The sequence below is a fragment of the Hyperolius riggenbachi genome, chromosome 5, assembly GCF_040937935.1.
Source record: "Hyperolius riggenbachi isolate aHypRig1 chromosome 5, aHypRig1.pri, whole genome shotgun sequence".
Classification (NCBI taxonomy): Eukaryota; Metazoa; Chordata; class Amphibia; order Anura; family Hyperoliidae; genus Hyperolius; species Hyperolius riggenbachi.
This window is the reverse complement of record NC_090650.1, coordinates 76,434,744-76,456,685: the sequence shown is the minus strand read 5'-3', so window position 1 is coordinate 76,456,685 and position 21,942 is coordinate 76,434,744. Positions and strand designations below refer to the sequence as shown.

The window sequence follows — 21,942 nt, the reverse complement described above, 5'->3', positions numbered from 1 at the left end:
GTAAGTTTACACAGCTATACTCACAAGAGTGGGTTGCAGATCCCTGCAACCACCGGATAATCCAGCTGGAAATTAAATGCCTCTGCTTGGTTTTGCAGGTGCTCCTGGAAGCTGGATGGCCGCTCTCCTGGGATTGTAGTTTTTGGAGGAATAAAAAAAGTGCCCAAGTGTAAAAATATATAAACTTCTTATAGTTAAAATAAGAATGAGAGGTAATCTCTTACCTTTCCTGACGACAAAAACACCAGAAAAGTGTTTATTCAAAACACAAAATAGACAACACGTTTCACGGGTACTAGCCCACTTCCTCAGGTCAATACATAGTGCTTTGAAGCAAGGTGAATAGGATATGGACGCCTCTGCTTTTCCGAATCTTACACGATTCTGCACCATTGGGCTGCTGGTCTCCTTTTGTCTTTTAGATGAGCCTGGGGTTGTTACAACCACGGGAACCATCGACATAAGCTATCTCGCCGTGGGCAGTCAATATACTTCTGCCTAGGCCAAGTTTCATCTAGCATGTGTTCATGCCTTTACACTAAAGAGACGTCTTTATTAAGATCACACAAATCAATTTCTCCAGAGAAAATGAATGCATGTTGTAGATATCTCTATACATAAAGCTCACATGTTGCTGGATAACTTCCTGTTAGACACAACTCCACGTCAAGAATAGACATAATAGTTGCATAGAAAACAACATGAATGCGGCGGCGGCGGCATAATTCTTTTCTCACTTATTCATGTAGGAAAATTGCAGCTAACAAAATGGAGAAAGGAATGTTTTTGATATGAAAAGAGTGATAAATTAGATGGTATGTTTGGCGTACATCTGTGAGAACGCGCCGCGGGCCCAGATGTGACCAATACCACAATGTGCCGGCGCTGTTTAAGAAGTTATTTATTTAGCTGATATTTTGTGTATTTCGACGGCTTCTGGGGAATGTGTTTGCTGCATCGAAAAATTCTAATTTATGATAAGCAGCGCATTTCAATTACTAAATCAGTTCTTCAGGTCTACTTAATTCCTTCCATTCCAACTCATTATGGTAAAACTCAGGTCAGTGGCGGTCTCATTCGATTGAAATGTACATATATTCATTAAGGCTTTGCGGTTCTCGCAGCTCTCTCCTTTAAATGGGAAAAGTGAGATTAATCAATTCGGACTGGAATCTTCAGAGGCCTCGAGTCTGACAGCTGAATTCCTCATACGCTTTAACTGGGAAAGATTAGACTTTACTCTGGACTTGTAAGGTGAAACTCAGCTCATCAAAATGCAGCCCGCACTATGAGACTGGAATAGATTGGTGTCTAGTGCCAATCCCCCCATTTTCCCTCCTCTTCAGATTTCTCCACCCTGTATTATTCAATGGACAAGACCACCATGAGGGACTCTTTCCAGCTGTCTCTAGTGCAAGTGACAGGAGTGTGAGTGGCAGGGTCAGGATTAATGTCCAGTTTCAGGATTTTTTTAGGCCCCCCTTCCCCCCTGCGTACGTGTGAAATCGCCGTCAGGAGACTTGGGCGCAGGATACAGCCGATATATGGCTTACTCTGCTCCTGCACAAGTCCTAGTGACTTAAATTACTATTTCCCCTCCAGGTCGACGTGGATGGTAGGGAATGATGTAATCCTATCCTGCTGCTGCACAAGTCCCGGCAGCGTTAATTACTATTCCCCCTCCAGGTCCAGGTGGATGGTAGGGAATGATGTAATCCTATCCTGCTGCTGCACAAGTCCCGGCAGCGTTAATTACTACTCCCCCTCCAGGTCCAGGTAGACGGTGGGGAATGATGTAATTTGGCTTCCTCATATATTGCTGGCGGACATATAACAGTGTTTTAAAAGTAACTTCAGCTCCGTCTTCTGGCTGTGCGCTGCTTTAGCCGTAATTCCTCTTATTGGGTATAGTGGTGCCGTCTGCGCCCAAATCTCCTGCGCTGTATTTGACGTGTTCGCCCCCCCCCCCCATTCAGAAAAACAGGCCTCTCTTTAAGGGGTTAAGAAAGATTTCTGCTGAAAACTTGTCTAATAATTAACAGAGGTGCCAGGCTACGTACCGGACCGCATTGGCGATATGCTCCTATTTATTGCCTGAGGAAGTGGGATATACCTGCGAAACGCGTTGCACCTTGTTCGGAGTATGTAAATAAACTGATTTTTGCTTAAAACAGCAATTTTTTTGTGTCTGTTTTGGAGGCGTAAGTCTACCGCTACCTACTTCATTTTATCCATTTTAAAGAAATATTGTTTTTACCCTGTTGACGCCTCTGTACTACTATAGCTAATATTTATTAGTACAAAGTAGTGGGATCTGAAAGATAGACACCAGGGACACAACTATAGAGGAGCAGTCCCTGCAACCACAGGATGGCTCAAAGCTGTGGGTCCTCACCTTTCCTCCCTCCCTCTAATACAAAGGTTCATCCTCTAGATCAGGTGTTCTTGTGGCCACACTTGTTATATGACAAATGTGCCCTCAGGCTTTGGGGTTCGGCAGAGGGAGATGGGAAAAGTGTGTGAAAAGTTAGGAGGGCCCTATCGAAGTTATGCTGGGGGGCCTCATGATGTATAACTATGCCCCTGTGCCTAGCTGTACTGCTCTGCTGATGTCACAGCTCTCTCAAGCACAGAGGCGTAGCTATTGGGGGGCAAGGGGGGATATATGTACCTGGGTGCAGCACTGAGAGGGTGCTCAGTGTGGCTGCTGCATGAGAGGTGGCTCACTAGCTGTCCAAAGTGCCCCTGCTTCTCTCCCTCCCCCTGCAGAGGAGTGCAAAAGCGTTAACAGCATCAGAAAAAGCAGGGCACATCCGGCTATCTAAAGGGGGCACATCTGGCTTTCTAAAGGGAGACACGTTTAGCTATCTAAAAGGAGGTGGCACATTTGGCTATCTAAAGGGGCACATCTGGCTATCTGAATGCGGGAAGGGGGCACATATAGCTATCTTAAAGAGGCACTCCAGTGAAAATAATGTAATAAAAAATTGCTTCATTTTTACAATAATTATGTATAAATGGTTTAGTCAGTGTTTGCTCATTGTAAAATCTTTTAAATCCCTGATTTACAATCTGACATGTATTGCATGGTGACATTTTTACTGTTGGCAGGTGATATAGCTGCTGCATGCTTTTTTGGCAGTTGGAAGCAGCTATTTCCCACAATGCAGCAAGGTTCACAGACAGGAAACTGCCAGGAGTACATTCTCAGAGTTTCTTGTGGGAGGGGTTTCACCACAATATCAGTCATACAGCGCCCCCTGATGGTCTGTTTGTGAAAAAGAATAGATTTCTCATGTAAAAGGGGGTATCAGCTACTGATTGGGATAAAGTTCAATTCGTGGTTGGAGTTTCTCTTTAAGGGGGGTACATATGGCTATCTATATGGGGGAAGACAGAACATCTAAACAACATTTGACTTCACCCATGACCACGACCACATTCTGAAGTGTGGCCACGCCCATCTTGTCCAGAGGTGGGGTGCAAAAATTGTCTTTGTCCACCGGTGCTGAAAACCCAAGCTATGACTCTTCTCAGGCGCTTTCCTTTACAGTAGCTTGTGTGTAAACAATCAAAGTCTTTTCCTTAATTTTGCATCTTTAATAAATGTTTAGTGATAGGTCCTTAAGTGTGTCCTTTTCCTCCCCTTCCCAACAATGTATGAAATGATGGCGTAATGAATCGAGCTTGGTAATGAGTCCTGCAGACCCATAAACTTTTCAGCATTCATCCTTAATGGGCCAGTTATTTCCAGTCGTCAGAGCAGAGCGTATTCGTCTTATAATCAGACATGTCAGTCTGTGCTGGAATATCTGGCTCAGTCTCACACTTGAAATGTTCACCCAGTCCTGAATCATCAATCAGTGCTGAGTCGGAGTACAAGCCTATTAAATAAAGCTAATCAGTGTTCCTTGTAAGTACTGCTGTTATTTTTCAGTCGTCTAGAAACAAAACTAGCGGGAACTTTGGATGGTTTCCAATAGTACAATCATCATCACTCCTCAATGTGACGTGTGGCAAGAAGAAGGAAATTGCTTGTTCCCTTACAGATTCTGCCTCTCTCAGTGCTATTGTTGGATAAGCATTCAGGTTATTGTGGGGACCATAGTCCTGCTCTACATTGAATTTACAGAGCAGTACATTGTATTCAGTTGAGCGGACTTCAGTACAGATAATATATTTACGATGGTCATAAATGATTAGCTGTTTTCTCTCAATCAATGAAAGCTTCCCTGAACCAGGGACAAAAACAAAACAAAGCAAAAATGAATGAGGCCTGTGGTGGTCTACATGACCTTTTCAGAAGTGTCCTAGCAGCCAGGGCTGTGGAGTCGGAGTCGAGGAATTGGAGTCGGAGCAATGTTGAGTACCTGGAGTCGGAGTTGATGGTTTCATAATCTGAGGAGTCAGAGTCATGAGTTGGGTGATTTTTGTACCAACTCCACAGCCCTCTTCCTGTACAGGAGAACAACATGATACTTTTCTTTGCTACTAATGTTCTATTTCTTAGCTGTTACTACACATACTATTCATTATCTCATAAGTTTATGTTTCGCTTTTGGTTTGCTTTAAAGAGAAACCGAGGTGTGTTTGAAGAATGTGATCTGAATACAGAGGCTGGATCTGCCTATACAGCCCAGCCTCTGTTGGTATTCTAAACCCCCCTAATGTCCCCCTGCACTCTGAAATCAGACATAGATCACAGCCGCGCTGTGCAGCTGTGTTTATATCTGTAGTGTCAGTCTCGGCTGCTCCCCTGCCTCCTGCAGAGCTCCGGTCCCTGCCCCCCTCCCTTCCCTCTAATCAGCGAGGAGGGAAGGGAGGCAGGCGGGGACCGGAGTTCTGCAAGAGGTGAGGAGAGCAGCAGACTGACACTATAGAGAAAAACACAGCCACTGCGACACGCTGTGTGTGGACAGCATGGCTGTGATTTATGAGGGATTGCAGAGTGCAGGGGGACCTTAGGGGGGTTTGGAATACCAACAGAGGCTGGGCTGTATAGGCAGATCCAGCCTCACTATGCAGATCACATCCTTCAAACCCACCTCGGGTTCTCTTTAAGAAAGTCTCTTATTTATTTTATTTTAGCCACTTTGTATCCTCTGACTATTTTTGCAAGATTTGTAATCCCTTTGTTGTATTAGCATCACACTCCTAGTGTCAGACTGGGAGCTGGAAAAGCTGAGGAAATCCACTTGCTGGACAAGCAGCAGTAATCATGTGTTGCTGCTCACATTGAAGTCTTGCTGCAGGTTTCTATTGGGAGTGATAACACGGGGTTACCTCTACTTGGCCAGCAGGTGGATTTCCTGTGATACTGTATTAAAAAAAAACAGGGAGATGCCTTCTCCATACCGCCAGTGCTACCAAGCAAACACCCGTTTTGCACCCAGTGTGCTTTCATATAGTATTAGCAAGCCTCTCACCAGATTTCACAGCTGACCCAGTACAGACCATCAATAATCGCTTCATATGTTCCTCCAAACACCAACTCTCCTTGAATATGCAGACTCAAAAAGGACTCAAAAAACGCTCAACATATCGTATTTGTATAGACCTGAAGAAGCGGGCAAGGCCCAGAAAAACGCATTGACCAATTCACTGGCCTTATTCTTCAAGATAGATGAGGCCAACACTACCTCTCCTTTTAAACAGGTTTTTTTTAAGTTTTTTATTGTACCGGGCACCTCTGAAATTGTACTTGATATTTAGTGACCTGAACACTGCAGTTTAATGTCCTCTGTAAAGTTCTTTGACAAATAATACAATCGTCAAATTACATGTTTCACCTGTGTTTTCTCCCAGATGATATGTCAATAAAATGCTTTTTAAACTACCAACAAGCAAGAAAATACTCAGACATTTTTTATAGTTCTTTTTTAGCTATTTATGGTTACTTTACAAATGCAAAGTTCTGAACAGTTATTTTAAAGAGAAGAGGAAATATTATCTCCTTGGAGAAAACTCAGAAGAAAAAGTTAATTGTATAAGGACCAATTAGTTAACACTATATTCATGAATATTCATAATCAGAGTCTTATAATGTTTATTTAAGTGTTATGAACTTTTCAATTAAAGCATTCCTAATTTCGAATTAAAGGGAACCTGAGGTGATAGGGATATTGAGGCTGCCATATTTATTTCCTTTTAAACAATACCAGTTGCTTGGCAGTCTTCCTGATCCTATGGGCTTGATTCACAAAAGAGTGCTAACTGTTAGCATGGCCGTTTTCATTCGAATTTTCGCATTGCGCACGATCGCAAATTTTGGCGTGAAACGATAACGGTTTTCGCGCGCAAACACGAATTTTGGTGCGAAATCGATATTGTTTTCACGCAAAAAACACATTTGCGCGCGAAAACCGTTATCATTTCGTGCGAAAATTCGCGATCGCGCACAATGCGAAAATTCGCGCAAAAACGGCCGTGCTAACAGTTAGCACTCTTTTGTGAATCAAGCCCTATGTCTCTAATACTTTTAGCCATAGACCCTGAACAAGCATGCCGCAGATCAGGTACTCTGACTCAGCTTACTCAGGTTTTACTGCACTAGCCATATGCTTGTTCCAGGGTTTTGACTCAGACATGACTTATGCCAGAAGATCAACCGGGCTGCCATGCAACTGGCATTGGTTACAAGGAAATAAATATGGCAGCCTCCATATCCCTCTCACCTCCGGTTCCCTTTAAAATTATTACCTTTATTATTTTTAAGAGGTTGAACACATCTGAAGGAAAACGTATGTAAGTATTGTGGGGTAACATATTGCTCTTTATGTCTTCTGGTTGCAGGGAATACTACATCACCATGGTGAAATGGGCAACCAATACCAAGGTGGCAGTGAACTGGTTAAACAGGGCGCAGAACATCTCCATCCTCACTCTGTGTGATGCCATAACGGGAGTCTGCACAAAGGTAATAAATGCATCATTCATTCTTCAAGATGCAGTTTCCTCCAAAAATATGATAGTAATGCAGAAATAAGAGTTGTCATGGCTGTGATGGATGAGATCCTGCAACCATCATGTGGGCTGCTGCAGGATCCCAATTGTACAGTGGAATCCGCATACAGAATCATTATTGCTTTATTAACATTTTGATTTAATGACTTGCCTTCTCAGTGAGGACCGAGGTGAAGGGGAGTTATCGATCTTTCGCAAGTACCGTCAGTATGAGTGTTTTAAGTGTAAAGCAAAAGAAAATAAAAATTGTTTTTAAGATCACATTTAGAAGCGCTGATGATGTTTTCATACATAACCACAGAACCACTACGGCAAAAAGCTGTAAAATTAAGATAGATATATTATCTCGGTATGTTGATTAAATGAAGGTCCCGGAGGAGAGATGACCAGCACCCACACATGTTGTCCCTGGCGACCCCTACAGACGCTGCACTTCCACACACTATACCCCTGCTAGGTAGTGAGTGCGTGGAAGTTAGCGTGTGGCAGTATGACGTGTGTAAGGGTCGCCAGGGGTATCAAGGCAGGGTGTAGTGGGTGCTATGCTTTGCCGGGGATTGCTTTAACTTTAGCAAGTGCCGGTGGGACGTGTATGGGTACTGTTCATCACTTGTTGAGGAGCCTCAGTCAAATGGCCTCAGTTCTGGTAGGGTTATCAAACAAATTACCTCATGTGAAGTAATTTACCTCATAAGGTAATGACATTTAGCAATTCTGGTAGGTTTTAGTCATGTTTTACCTCATGAGGTAAATTATTATGAGGTCATTCACAATAATTTTTTCGAAGATAGCTATTAGGAGGGTAGGTTATCACCTAACTTACTGTTCAGTTTAAGACCTGCCTGTACCTGGAGGTAAAGTCAATTTGTATGCGTTTTGCAGTTTTTAATGGAGTCCCTATTGCTGTTTTAGTGTTGTTCCTATTCAGGCTGTGTAATACAAAAGAATAGTAGAAATACTGTAAAACTCCAAATATTTACTGGATTTTTTTTCCTATAAGGGATGCCTATAAATATACTTTTCATAGGTTGCTACATAATCAAACACTCCAATGAGTTCTGGTTCACCATGAGCTTGCTGGTTAGCCTGTACATAATCAGATACACCTTCACACCTTCCCCCCTCAAAAAAAAAACATCTTCCAAAGACCATCCTAACTTATGGAAGAGAATGAAAGACTACTATTATTTATTCACTGCATGCTTACCACTGAAATTCCTCATGTTTTACCTCACTTTATGCATTTACTTCATGTTTTACCTCATATATTCGGAAATGCAGAAAATCTTTCAGAATTGCTAAAAAAGAGGAAAATACCTCATGAGGTATTTTACCTACAAAAAATATTTACCTCACATAGCTACCAGAATTGAGGCCATTGAGAGGATATTGGCGTGGGACATTTTCAAGGATATTGGGATGGGATTTTGTATTTCTTTTTTAAATCTTTTTTTAACCCTTCCCCCCCAGGCCTACACCCACAGGCATGGTGGTAGTTACCCTCACCCTCCACCTGGGCACCGAAGCAGGGGATGAACCCCTTGTCTATGGTAAGGACAAGTGCTCTGGGGGAGGGGGCCTCTCTTCCAGAGCCCCTCATTTTATGGACCATGTGAGTGAAGCAGGTGGTTTCGGCGCCCAGCGTTCAAAACTAGGCACCGCTTTAGAAGTACTGCTATAGTGTGCAGGGCAATGTCCAGACCCCAAATTACATCTCCCTGCAAGTTGCTACAACTCGGAGGAGTATTTAACTCTACTGGGGATTTGAGCGGCAGCTGGGTGAGCTGTCATTTGGCTCACCCTGGGCCCAGCTCACTGTGTGATATGTACACCATGTGGGCTGGTATAGATAAATTGTCTATCAATCGGTTCCCTCAAAAATATTTTTTTCCCTTGCTCCCACTGTTCTCCTTAACATACCCAGCAAATTTGGTGTCTCTAGAATGTATGGGAGCTTTGCTATTAACCACTAAATTTGGCAGTATTCTTCAATGCTATTCAGCCCCAAAAATTGCCGGTGAATTTAATGCAAATATTGCAAACAGGGCTGGACTGCCCATAGGGTGGGGTCAGGCCGGTTGCTCAGGCGGAAAAGTCGGGGGGGGGGGCGCCCGTCTGGCCGTGGGAGGGGAGGGGCACCGAGCTGGAGGGGGTAGCAGGCAGGATGGGGGTATTAGGCACACCTGGGTCCCCCGATCTGTGACCCCCCTCCAGCTATTAAGCACAGCAGCGTAGTATAATCAGGCAGCGGGTGGGGATGACTCACCTATACCGCGTTCCAGCGTGCGTTCCACTCTCATCACTTCCTGCGATGCCGCCCACTGTACTGTAAGTGGATGGTATTACAGTAAGTGATGAGAGTGGAACGCACGCTGGAACATGGAAGAGGTGAGTCATCCCTACCCGCTGCCTGATCGTACTATGCTTCTTTGCTTAATAGCTGGGGGGGTGCCGATCGGGGAACCCAGGTGAGGGAGGGGGATCCGACCCCCCCCCCTCCCTGCCACTGTGCCTTCTGCCCCCCTTACTGCCTGCTACCCCCTTCAGGCTTATTCTGGGGGGATAATTATACTGGGGGTGGCAGCGGCATCTCACAAGTTTGCCTCAGGCGGCAAAAAGTCTGGCTCTGATTGCGGAAATCCACAATGAGCGAGGAAGGCCCAATTTGCAGCGAGATCAAGTATAAAATTCCCAATCGCTCATCCCTAGTAAACAGTATGACCGAATCTGTGATTTTGCTTCTGCAAATTGGTCAGTGGATTTTTTGTTCTTTTTTTCTCTGCCATTTGAAGAAGGTTTCCAGGAATCCTTTCAATTACTTGCAACAAAATTCAAAGTTAAAGTGTTAGGGCCGGTTCACACCTGCAATAAAAACATACCCATTCCGTACGGTTTTTGGAGCGGACAAAAATGGAGGAATGGATCGTAATGTTAAAAACATTGGCCATCTTGACTTGCAAATAAAAACAAATCCATTGGATTTGGAGTCCAAACTTTTTTCCGGAGAGCGGATCCCCACGGAGACAATGAAAGTCTCCAAACTTGGCACACAAAACTTATGCCAAAGCGGATTGCCTTAACTTCCTGCTCCTCCTCTTAGCGTCATTTAAGCGGACTTCCTGTTAACAGCAGAGCTCGAGCAGAGCAAACATGCCAACCACATGGTATTTTAGCTGTACATTAACCAATTGCATACCAGCAGTCTCGCATTAACATTCAGTACATTAACATTAACATGTAACCATGTAAAATGGTACATTAACATTAAACAGTACTTTAAAAATAAAGCGGTACATTAAACAAGGCCATATAGGTAAAAAATTTCTTGGTACAGCATAACCACTCCCAATTCCTTCCTATTGGTCAAAAAAAGTACATTACCATATTAAAAACACCCAATACATTTTTACCACACGTTAAAACGTATTGGAAATGTGTGCTACAAAAAAGTACAAAACTGTAGAAAATGGATCGTTTTTAAATGGATCCATTTTGATCCACTGCAAGTGCAAACTGATGTTTTTATTTGTACATAGACAGACATACACACCACATACACATTTGTAAATAGAGCTAGTTGTGTGATCGAGCTGCCCCCTTGTGGCTCAAGTCTTCATTACGCTTTTTTACAAGTAGAACTGATGACACAGCACTGGTTTCTAGCTTATAGTGAGGGCTAGCTATTGCTTTTAGAAGTAACACACACACAACGCGCTAATCGTTAAATCAGTGCAGCAAGTGAAGAGTGAAGTGGTGTAATGAGATTCCTCCTGCGAGCTATCTGGCTGCACACTCAGCAAGTCATTATTCCGTTCAGCCAAACAAGATATTCAGAAAGCCTTATTACTGCCGGAGAAATGCATCAGAAACATGACATGTCTAATTGTGATAAACAGACCATTTTACAGTGGTCATACATGGGCAGATCCCTCACCAGCAGTGACAGCAGATGAAAGGTCTTCTCATTATAATAATAATCAGCAGAACGGCAGTGAGTTATTAACCTAACCAGGATGCCACCGCACTCCAGGGAACAGGCATTGGAAGCATCAGTTACTTTTCTGGGGAGAGAAGGGAGTGATCCTTCTGCATGTGGTGTGATTTCCCCACATCAGGCTGGGAGAGCAACAACAACCCCTTCCGAGAACCACAAAAACTGTTTTTATAAGAAGCTGCTTCACATAAGGCCTGTTTCACACTATAAATCGCAAGTGCAAAGCTATTTTATGATCAATTTTGTGAAGCTACTCCAGGCATTTTTAGAGCGATTTGCGTTTTTTGTAAGCGTTTTTGTTTTGCGATTTTCTGTGTGCAATCGGGAAGTGCAACCCTCTGACTTGGAACTGAATGGGCTTGATTCACAAAGCGGTGCAAACTGTTTAGCACGGGTGTGCTAAACAGTTAGCACGTGAAGTGCAGTTTGCTGACTTTTGCGCGCGCAAAGTGCCTTGATTCACGCGATTGCGGACTTTTGCGCACGCAATTTGCAGCGTTTCGCGCGATTCGCTGCACATTGCGCGCACAAAAGTCCGCGATCGCACGAATCAAGGCACTTTGCGCGTGCAAAAGTCTGCGAACGGCACTTCATGTGCTAACTGTTTAGCACACCCGTGCTAAACAGTTTGCACCGCTTTGTGACTCAAGCCCATTGTCTTCTAAAGTACTTTTGCTTGAAAAACTCTCACAAATTCACTGTTTTAACCACCACTAGCACCGGCTGGCTTTTCAATGATCTGTGCTGGGTGGGATCTTCAGCCCCCAGCACAGATCAGCAGGCAGGCAGGGCGATCAGACTTTCCCCCTTTTTTCCCCACTAGGGGGATGTCCTGCTGGGGGGTCTGATCGCCGCCGCTCACGTGTGCCTAGCGGGGGGGGGGGCTCCTCAAAGCCCCCCTCCGCAGTGCTTACCTGCCCTCCCTCTCCTTCCCTCCCTCTCCTCTCCTCTATGGGTGGTACAGGACGGGATCCATCCTGTACCGCCTCTGATAGGCTTCAGCCTATCAGATGCCGGCGATCCCCGGCCAATCAGAGGCTGGGGATCGCCGATCTCCTTAGCGCCGTGTGACGTAAACACCGGGGATTTCTTCCCTGCGTGTTTACATTTCGCCTGCGAGCCGCGATTAGAGGCTCGCAGGCTGTTCACGGAGACTGGCTTCGTGAACTGACATGCAACGGCCGCTCCATGGAAACACCACTGCGACCTGCCGACGACCCCACCAACATAAAACTCTGTTGAATCTAGCACTGCAGAAGAACAGGGTCTGAGCACCAAGGACTTGCAATGGTTCACGCTTTATTTCATCCCCAACAAGACAGACACAAGTGAACAGGGCAGGTCTTACAGCTGTTTCACAAGCAACGCTTGCTTCCTCAGCTCTGTTGGTGGGGAGAAAAGGGGGGGAAGGGGAATCACTTGTGCTCTGAGTTGGATGGCCCTGCAGCGAGGCCTTAAAGCTGCAGTGGCCTATTAAGTGAAAAATGCAGTTACGTTCAGCATGGCTCTTAACAGAGACTGTGATATGGGAGCGTCCATGTTTGCTGCCTGCCGGTGGATTACTGCAGGTGTGGAGAATAAGTACCAAGCTTATTACTCATGCAACTAGATGGAAGTAATTTACCACAGAAAATACAGATTACAGGCTTGAAAAAAGAGTAATTTCGACTTCAGCCAGTTTTGGAAGCTCCTTCATTGAAATACTGAAAACTGAAATTATATAAAACTTGTAAATTGCAGAAAGTCTTGCAGAGAGCTCTGTCATGTGTTTGTAGCAATTATCAATGAAAGTGGTCTTTCACTTTAAAGTGGACCTGAACTCTTGCACAGGACAGAAGGAAAACATAGAGAAATGCACTCTGTATGTATTTAGAGAGTTCAGCCTATCTAACTCCCCTCATCTGTGACTAAGCACACGTTGGAATTTGATCTATCAGCTGTGTCACATGACTGCCTCAGCAGAGAGCTAATTAGTAAACACAGGACGTTAACAATATGTCTGTTTCCATGAAAGCAGGATGTAGACACACTGCAGATTTATTGCAGGATCTGTATCGGCTGTAACAAAGAAATGTTTGTCTTTAAAGATTATTATGCTGTTGCATATAATTTAGAACAGAGCGGAAGTTCTGTGTTCAGGTCTGCTTTAAGAACCTCTAAGCCACCACTTGTTAAAAATACACTTATTTTTTAATATATTTTTTCCATCACCTAAATCAGCTTGTAGTTCTGTTTCCAGTTAATATACATTTTGTTTTGCATTTTTTAAAGGATACCCGAACTGACATGTGACATGATGATATAGAAATGTGTATGTACAGTGCCTAGCACACAAATAACTATGCTGTGTTCCTTTTTTTCTTTCTCTGTCTGAAAGAGTTAAATATCAGGTATGTAAGTGGCTGACTCAGTCCTGACCAGAGCCGGATTAAGGCTAAATGGGGCCCTAAGCAAAGTAACTGATTTGGGCCCCCGCCCCCATCATGTCGTAATAGAATCAGAAGATGCAGCTGCACAGCAATATGCCGCACACACCGGGCAGCCGAGCTACTGGTTGCTATGGGCAACAGCACACTTTCCTCTGTGGGTGCACAATGCAGGGAATAGCAGTGGCAAAATGCAGAGTGAGAGATGAATGGCTGGGACATTTGCACTCAGAGGCTGGGGCACCCCTGTGAAGAGGGCGCCAGATATCACAGCAGCAGCACTTTTCCCCTGCATCTCCAGCCTGGCAATAGCAGAAAGCTCTGGACACCGCCAAACCGGAAGCCGTTCCCCAGACAGAATTACATAACCACTCCCACCACTGAACAACCAATTTCCTCCCAAACTAGACAGCCACCATGCAGCCTCCATCCCAGTGAATACAATAGTCCAGCAGAGAAGGCAGCCGCAGTGGGGGAGAATGACAGCACCAGATGAATCACATTCACCTATTGCGATCCAAGCAATAGAGGTCCCGTCATCCGGAGCCCATCTGTCTCCTTTAGAGTGCTGCCGCTCTGTTACTACTACTATTACTACTTCCTACTTCCTGTCTGATCTGAGAATCAGGAAGTTCAGAGCGAGCGGCTGCACTGTAGAAGAGACAGATGGGTTTCAGATGACGGGATCTCTATCGCTTGGATCATGGATAGGTGAGTGAGCGTTTGCCATCTGCTGCTATCATTCTTGCTGCAGCTGTGGTTCTCTGTGGGAAGGGAGGGTGGAGTGGGCAGCGGCAGAGCGCACAGTAGCAGGAGGGGGACCTAGGAGAAGAGCCTGGCTCTAAAGACAATCAGCAGCGCACGGCATCATTTGACAAGACAAGACAAATAACATTTATATCGCGCTTTTCTCCTGGTGGACTCAAAGCGCCAGAGCTGCAGCCACTAGGACGCGCCCTATAGGCAGTAGCAGTGTTAGAGAGACTTGCCTACGGTCTCCTACTGAATAGGTGCTGGCTTACTGAACAGGCTAAGCCGAGATTCGAACCCTGGTCTCCTGTGTCAGCGGCAGAGCCCTTAAAGGGACTCCAAGCAGTGCCTGTGGATATGCCTTTAAGCATACCCACAACTCATTCATTACATCCTCACACCTACCAGCATGATGTTTGTAATTATATCCCCCTGGGTTCCTTATATTTCATTGCATTGTGCTGAATCGAGCTGCCAACTTTGGAGAAAAGTCGTCCTGTGGCCGTGATTTCGATCGCAAAAATATCGAAAACTAAAAGGCATAGAGCAGCCGTTTATATATCATTGGAAAGAGGAGAAAGAGAGCTTTAAAATGATATGCATCTTTCCATAGTTACTGCACTGCTCAGAGTCCCTTTAACCATTATACCATCCAGCCACCGCTGACTTTTGAGAAAAGTCGTCCTGTGGCCGCGATTTCGATCGCGAAAATATCGAAAACTAAAAGGCATAGAGCATCTGTTTATATATCATTGGAAAGAGGAGAAAGAGAGCTTTAATATGATATGCATCTTTCCATAGTTACTGCACTGCTCAGAGTCTCTTTAACCATTATACCATCCAGCCACCGCTGACAGGATGGCAAGGGCTGGTTTATGTGCTGATGGGGCCCCTTTGACTCTGAATGGGGCCCCAAGCGACTGCTTTTGTTGCCTGGTCGGTAATCCGGCACTGGTCCTGACTCAGACAGGAAGTGACTACAGTGTGACCCTCACTGATAAGAAATTCCCCTTTTTACCTCTTTCTTGCTCTCAGAAGCCATTTCTGCTAGGAAAGTGTTTTATAGTTGGAATTTTTTATCAGTAAAGGTCACATGTCAGTTTGGGTATCCTTTAAAGTGAATTTTGAAAAATGATTAAAGAAAAAAAAGATACTGTTACTTACGGTACATTGCTAGGTCTATCAATGGCTTGTTAAGCCTTTTTTTCCCTTTAGGCAGCTGGAACAGATTCATTTACACTAGAAACTTTCTGTGATTTATTCCGCTTTTTTGGACATCATTAGTGATTTCCCCGTTGGCAGTAATGACTAGCACTGAAATATCCTGCATTGCCGCATCTAAAAAGGATGACTTTCAATCCTGTGCCACAAGAAGCCATTGCCCAGCCCTCAGGCCCTCACTTACTGTTGCTTAAAAAATGTAATTTGCATGTACTATAGCAGCACATTTTACTTAAAGGGGAACAAAAGCAAAAAAGGGGAGGGGGTCAATACATTGTAAAGTGAGAAGAAAAAAAAAAGAAGAGAGATCAACAAATGATTGATAATTGCCATGTCATTTATTCATATTGTTTGATCCACAATGAGCCTGCACGTAATCATCTTTACTACTAGCAGACATGAAAAAAACTAGATAGTGCCAGCACACAATGTGATAGGCTAAAAGTTTTTTTTTTTATAGATAAACATATACATATGCACAGAGGGGGATACTGGTTGCTTGGCAGTTGGAAACAGCTTTTATTTCCCACAATGCAACAAGGTTCAAAGACAAGAAAATGTCAGGACCTAGGTCTTGACATCACACTGTGGGAGGGATTTCATTAGAATATCAGCTATACAGACGATGATCTATTCAAGAAAATGTAAACATTTCTCAAGAGACAGGGGGAATCAGCTACTGATTGGGAAGGAGTTCAATCCTTGGTTACAGTTCCTCTTTAAACTGTCCCAAGGCAGACAAACTTGGGAGTCTTCTTCACACCAAACACTCAGATGGCATTACACTCATTCCCATACACTAACTAACAATGCAAGTGGTCAGATAGTGCTAAAATGGAGGTGGTAAAGGGGTTCAAATATACAGTATCAGCAGATTCTCTGTCGGCACATTATTACCGCTCCAACAGATAAGGTCATCATCATCAACTCAAAAATTGAAGTTTGCAGTTTTAAAGCATGGAAGTATACTGCATATCTTGTAGGGATAAATAGTCACAGAAACACAGAGAGCCCAATTTAGTGTAGTATGGCTTGGTTTGTGTTCCAAGCAACCACTGAAATGTGCATGTGAGGAAGTACCATCCTCACCCGGCCTTGTAGGTAGATTGTGGTCGCTGCTCCAAACAGGGGTGACTAAATACTGACAGATATTTAGCCTACCTTCAGAAAATGGACTCATGTAAATACCAAAATAAACTAGCACCTAGGACTATGTGGTAGAATTTCCAGCACCTCAAAAGCTCCACCATGCCTCCAAGCTCCACCCCACTACCTATCTGGTATTTTACTAAGCTGATGAAGTGACCTCGAGCCGTAAAACTCATGGTCCTCAGTAATGCCAAATATGAAAATCATCTTATCTCTGCAGATGTCAGGTTTGCTCACATAGATAAGTCATACTTACAATAGCTACTATGTTAGATTAAAAAAAAACATTCCATCCTCATGCTATTACAAATTTACATTTTTTTGCAGTAACTACAGATATTTTTTTTTTTTTTTTACTAGAAACATGAAGACGAAAGTGAAGCCTGGTTACATCGACAGGTAAAAAAAACTCATTTATTTTGTGCCATAAAAACAAAGTGAATCTGGGGCAACAAATAGCACAAAAAGTAATCCTGTAGATGCAGGGCCGGCCCGCTCATGAGGCGGGGTGAAACTTTTGCCTCAGGCGGCAAAATACCAGGGGCGGCACCCGCCCGTCCGTGGGTGCGGGGAGCCGGCCGCCGAGCTGGAGGGGTAGCTGGCAGGACGGGGGTATTGGGCCTAGCGGCGGGGAGGGGGGTCGGACCCCCCCCTCCCTCGCCTGGGTCCCCCATGCTCCGCTCCCCTCCAGCCTTAAATACAAGCAGCCGCTATGTGTAAGAGGCACGGGCGGGGAGGACTCACCTCTTCCTCGTTCCAAGCGTGCGCTCCACTGACGTCACTCCCTGCAACGCTGCAGGAAGTGACGTCAGTGGAGCGCACGCTTGGAACGAGGTGAGTGTCCTCCCCGCCCGTTCCTCTTACACATAGCGGCTGCTTGTATTTAAGGCTGGAGGGTAGCACAGTTCGGGGGACCCAGGCGCTAGGCCCAATACCCCCGTCCTGCCAGCTACCCCTCCAGCTCGGCGGCCCCCCAGAGCGCGCCCCCCACCGGGGGGGGGGGGGGGTGGCGGCGGAATTTTTTTTTTGCCTCAGGCGGTAAATAGTCTAGGGCCGGCCCTGTGTAGATGCTTGCCACACCGTCCTTCGGCCCACCATTGCCAAACACGGACACTATGAAGATTTCTGACAAGGGCTTGTTGGTAGGAACATTAGGGCCGCATTCTCCTTCGTATATGAGCAGCTCTCTGCTATTGCACAGGTGTGTGACAGCACTCGTGTCAGAAGAGGAGCGCGGCCCGAATGTTCCAGAAGGTCCCGAGCAATGGTGTAGGACAGTATGGAAAGCTTCTGGAGATTTCAGAGGCTTCCCTCTCCTTAGATAAGTATTTACTTTTTGAGCTTTGTAACGTCACACATGTTCTCTTTAACGTAGACTTTGTGTTAACCCTTTAGCAGCCAATTTATTTAGCGTGCGACTGTTGGGGTGATAAGAACACCCTACAAAAAGAAAAAACACAGAGACAACGGGAGCCCAAATGGTGCAGTATGTCACAGCAAATGGTAATGAAAGGGTGGTAGGCAAGAAATACTCACAAACGTGGGTCGCAGAGGTGCAACCAACCACTGAAGGCAGGTGGAGATGCACAAACCCAAGTCCACTTTGGTGTCTAGACAGAGCTGGAGGTGGTCAGACTCTTGTAACAAAGCAATGACCCTGGATAGTGGTGAAGAGCCACCAGGGTTCACAGGGGGTGAATTACCCCTCCAAAATGGAGGAAGAAGGCACAAGACAGGAGAAAGAGACGTGCCCAGGTGTAATAAAACTATGTTCAAGACAATAAAATAGAAAAAGTGAGGGGGCTTACCTTGATAAAGACAAATTCATTTGTTGAATGAATTTTTATTATGCATTAGCAACGCGTTTTGTGGGTACATGCCTTTTTCCTCAGGCCAAATACAAGTGCCAGAGTGTGCTAATAGCCACAAGTGAGGCGACTCACCTGTGGCTTTTAGCACACTCTGGCACAGAAAAAAACAGGCCTTTGAGGATTACCGCATTAGTACGCAGTAATCTCCATCTGGCGGTAGGCCAAGCAGGAAGTGATGCTCACTTCCTGTGATGCTCACTTCCTGTTGGCGAATCGAGGACATGCACAGGAGCATATTGCTAAAATACATTTCCGCGCATGCACAACATGTAAAACTGTGGCAGTCAGTTTAAAAACACACCTGGCGCATAGACTTACATAACTTCCAGTCCCCCGCAGGAGCCACATGGTTTATGTATAGAATGTTTGAGGGTCACCCAACATGAAACTCACACCTTGGCCCATAGCTCCTGTAGATATGTAGTAATATTGAAGTGTAGGGCCCTTACGCAATTGCCTAATGTGCAATTATGGAAAAGCCAGACCTGCCTGCAAAGATGAATGAGGGTCATGATAAGGGCGCTAAGAACAGGCATAGAAAACTTTTCTACCCTTTCTCTTCTCTGCTAGTCCTCAGCACATAACATTTTGTACTTGCTGTGTGTGATTTACTGGAAGGTATATGATACTTAGAAGGCATGATTTGGAATGCTGCCACTGAATCAGCCAGGTACAGTATAAGGATCGGCATTGCAATTACTTTTTTATTCACAAAGGTGCACTTATTCTGGAAGTGTATATGGTGGCGGGAGCTACTCCAGCTTGCTAAGCGGGTGTAAAATACATCCAATTTAGCAACTCCTTTACCACGTCTCAGATAAAACATTATTTCACACAACCTGAAAGCCTGCTGTCTAAAACCACGGTGCTGTCATTTAGACGATGCTTAGAGAATCGGGAATAGAAAATTATAGTTTTGGTTAGAGTCTGTCATGTGACATTAAATATGGCTTACTCTGGCAGGTAGATATAATGCTGTGTGTAGCTAATTGGTGCAAGTCAGAGGTGTATCTAGAGGTGTGCAGGCATGACTTGTGCCATGGGCGCCACAACGCCATGGGCTAATTTTCACTACGCATACTGGGGGTACCTCTGACTATCAATATTGGAGAAACACCTTCAGTATGTATATGGGGCACAATTGGATATGGTGCGCAAATGGATATCGGGGGCAATTTAAGTTTTTGCCATAGGCTCTAGTCTATATTACCCAGATACGCCCCTGGTGCAAGATGGCACAGTTCAACTTCAAAGATAGGAACAAGATGACCCTCCAGAAACACCAGAGATCAAGAAGACTAAAGTAAAAACTAGAAGCCAAATAATGTGATATAAATCCCCAAAACATATAAAATGATAAAAAAAAATAATAATCATTTTATATGTTGCCAGTTACAAATTGCCAGTCTCTGCTCTGGTTCGGGTCTCAGGAACTTTGGGATTCTAGTAGTTGCCCTCCTGAGTAGCTCTTGTGATTAAATAAAAAAAAACTACATACTAAAATCTCCCTAAAAAGTAACTATTGTTTGGAGACAGCCAAAAGGTATAACATACATTAAAAACTGTTTAAAATGAGAGGTTTGTTGACTTGCCTCTCTTGAAAATACAAAATGTAATGTACCGAACAGCCAGGGTCTTCAAGACTCAACAGACTTTCATTAATGTCACATGGGTCACATTGGGTCAGGATTAATTAGGAAGCAGCTTCAGGATAGTTTAACCTCATGGGCGGTATTCCTGGGTACATTCAAAAATGGCACTGTACAAAAATAGCGCAGAGTGATGCCAATAATGGCATCTTGCTACTAAAGTTATTTCATGTTTTGAACATGTCCTAAAACATTAAATAACCTTAGTAATAAGATGTCATTAGTATCATCTGTCATGCATTACCTGGTCTCGGCGATCCCGTCTCCTCTCCACGTCCTGTTTAGTTTGCAAGAGTCCTGCAGCCAGCCAATCACCATGCGGGGACTGAAGCTGCATGGTGATTGGCTGGCTTCCAGACTCATTCAAACTAAATAGGAAGTGGAGAAGACGGATTGCCCGGGAGCAGGTAATGTATACAAACCCCCTGCTTACTCTAACATTGAACCCTCCCTCTACGTATGCCTAAACCTATCCACTATAAGCCCTGCTGCCTAACCCTAGACTACTCCCCCCTCCCGCTGTTTAAAGGGGCACCATGGTGAAAAATTGTAAAATGTAAAATATGTGCAAATATAAACAAATAAGGAGTATGTTTTTTTCAGTGTAAAATGAAACATACATTACTTTTCTCCTATGTTGCTGTCACTTACAGTAGGGAGTAGAAATCTGACAGAAGCGGCAGCTTTTGGACTAGTCCATCTCTTCATGGGAGGATTCTCAGGGATTTATTTATTTTCAAAAGCACTTAGTGAATGGCAGTTGCTCTGTCCAACTGCTAAAAGACTGTGTAGCGAGCAGGGAAGCTGGCCAGCATCATTGTTTATATCCTTTTTAGGGATTATCTTTATAAATAATAAAAGCCTGTCTGAGAATCCCCTATGAAGAGATGGACTAGTCCAAAACCTGTCGCTTCTGTCAGATTTCTACTACCTACTGTAAGTGACCGCAACATAGGAGAGAAGTAATTTATGGCTCATTTTACTCTGGAAAAAACGTACTTCTTATTTGTCTATGTTTGCACATATTTAAAATATTACATTTTTCACTCTAGTTCAACTTTAATGATACCCCCCTTGCCTCTAGCTACTCCCTGCCGCCACAGGTGGCAATAGTACAAACCGTGATTAGCCGCAAGGATATTAAATTATGGTGCCTGATAAATAGCGGGCGCTAGACAATTTAAACTTCTTGCCGCTAATGACGATTTGTACCATTTTTATAGGTGCTGGTCCTGCGCCATTTTGTGAGCTCCTCTGACAGATAGTTAGTGTCAAGACTACAAAAGCACTGTGAAAGACGTGAGCGCTATAAAAATGCACAACAATAACCTTGCATTGATCACAAATTACATCTGTTACATGTAGCTATTTTTAAAAACAATTGTCCTTCAAAAGTCATGAACAGCAGAAGCTTGAATGTTTTTTTCCGTCTGTCTCTAGTCAGCTTTCTGAATAATGCCTGGGAATTAGTCAAAGAGATAACTAGAGACAGATTGCTTGATTGACAGTTCCAAAAGATAGTGGAGTCACCTTGTGGGATAATCAAATGGCTGGATTTTGCCTCGGAGAACTTTCTTTTGATTGCTAACAAAGCAGAAGCTGTAGAAAGACCTTCTGAGGACATTTAAACCTATGCCATGAAACACAAACTGTACAAGGAGAGAAAAGGCAGATATTACGCAGATATTACTGAACATTAAGGCTTCTTGCACACCAAGACGTTGTGTTAGGTGCCACGTTAAGGTCGCATAATGTGCACCTAACACAACGTATGGTGCTGCAAGAGCCGACGGTAGAGTGAGCCGCGTTAGGCGGCTCGATTCCTATAATGTCTCCCAGAGTGGCGCTGATTGGCCAGCGGGACCACGTGATGCGAAACGAGACACTCCGCATCACGTGGTCCCGCCGGCCAATCAGCT

General features: G+C 44.4%; 1 protein-coding gene across 6 annotated transcripts in view; it reads left to right on the top strand.

Moving 5' to 3' along the window:
- Window positions 1–21,942, top strand: part of DPP6 (dipeptidyl peptidase like 6) — a 1,780,442-nt gene that overhangs the window by 1,663,561 nt on the left and 94,939 nt on the right. For all 6 annotated transcript variants that reach the window (XM_068235887.1, XM_068235889.1, XM_068235888.1 and 3 more), the window contains exons 11-12: window positions 6,793–6,916; window positions 16,864–16,902. In XM_068235887.1, coding sequence (XP_068091988.1) covers window positions 6,793–6,916; window positions 16,864–16,902 — 163 coding nt within the window. The remainder of the gene's footprint in view (window positions 1–6,792; window positions 6,917–16,863; window positions 16,903–21,942) is intronic.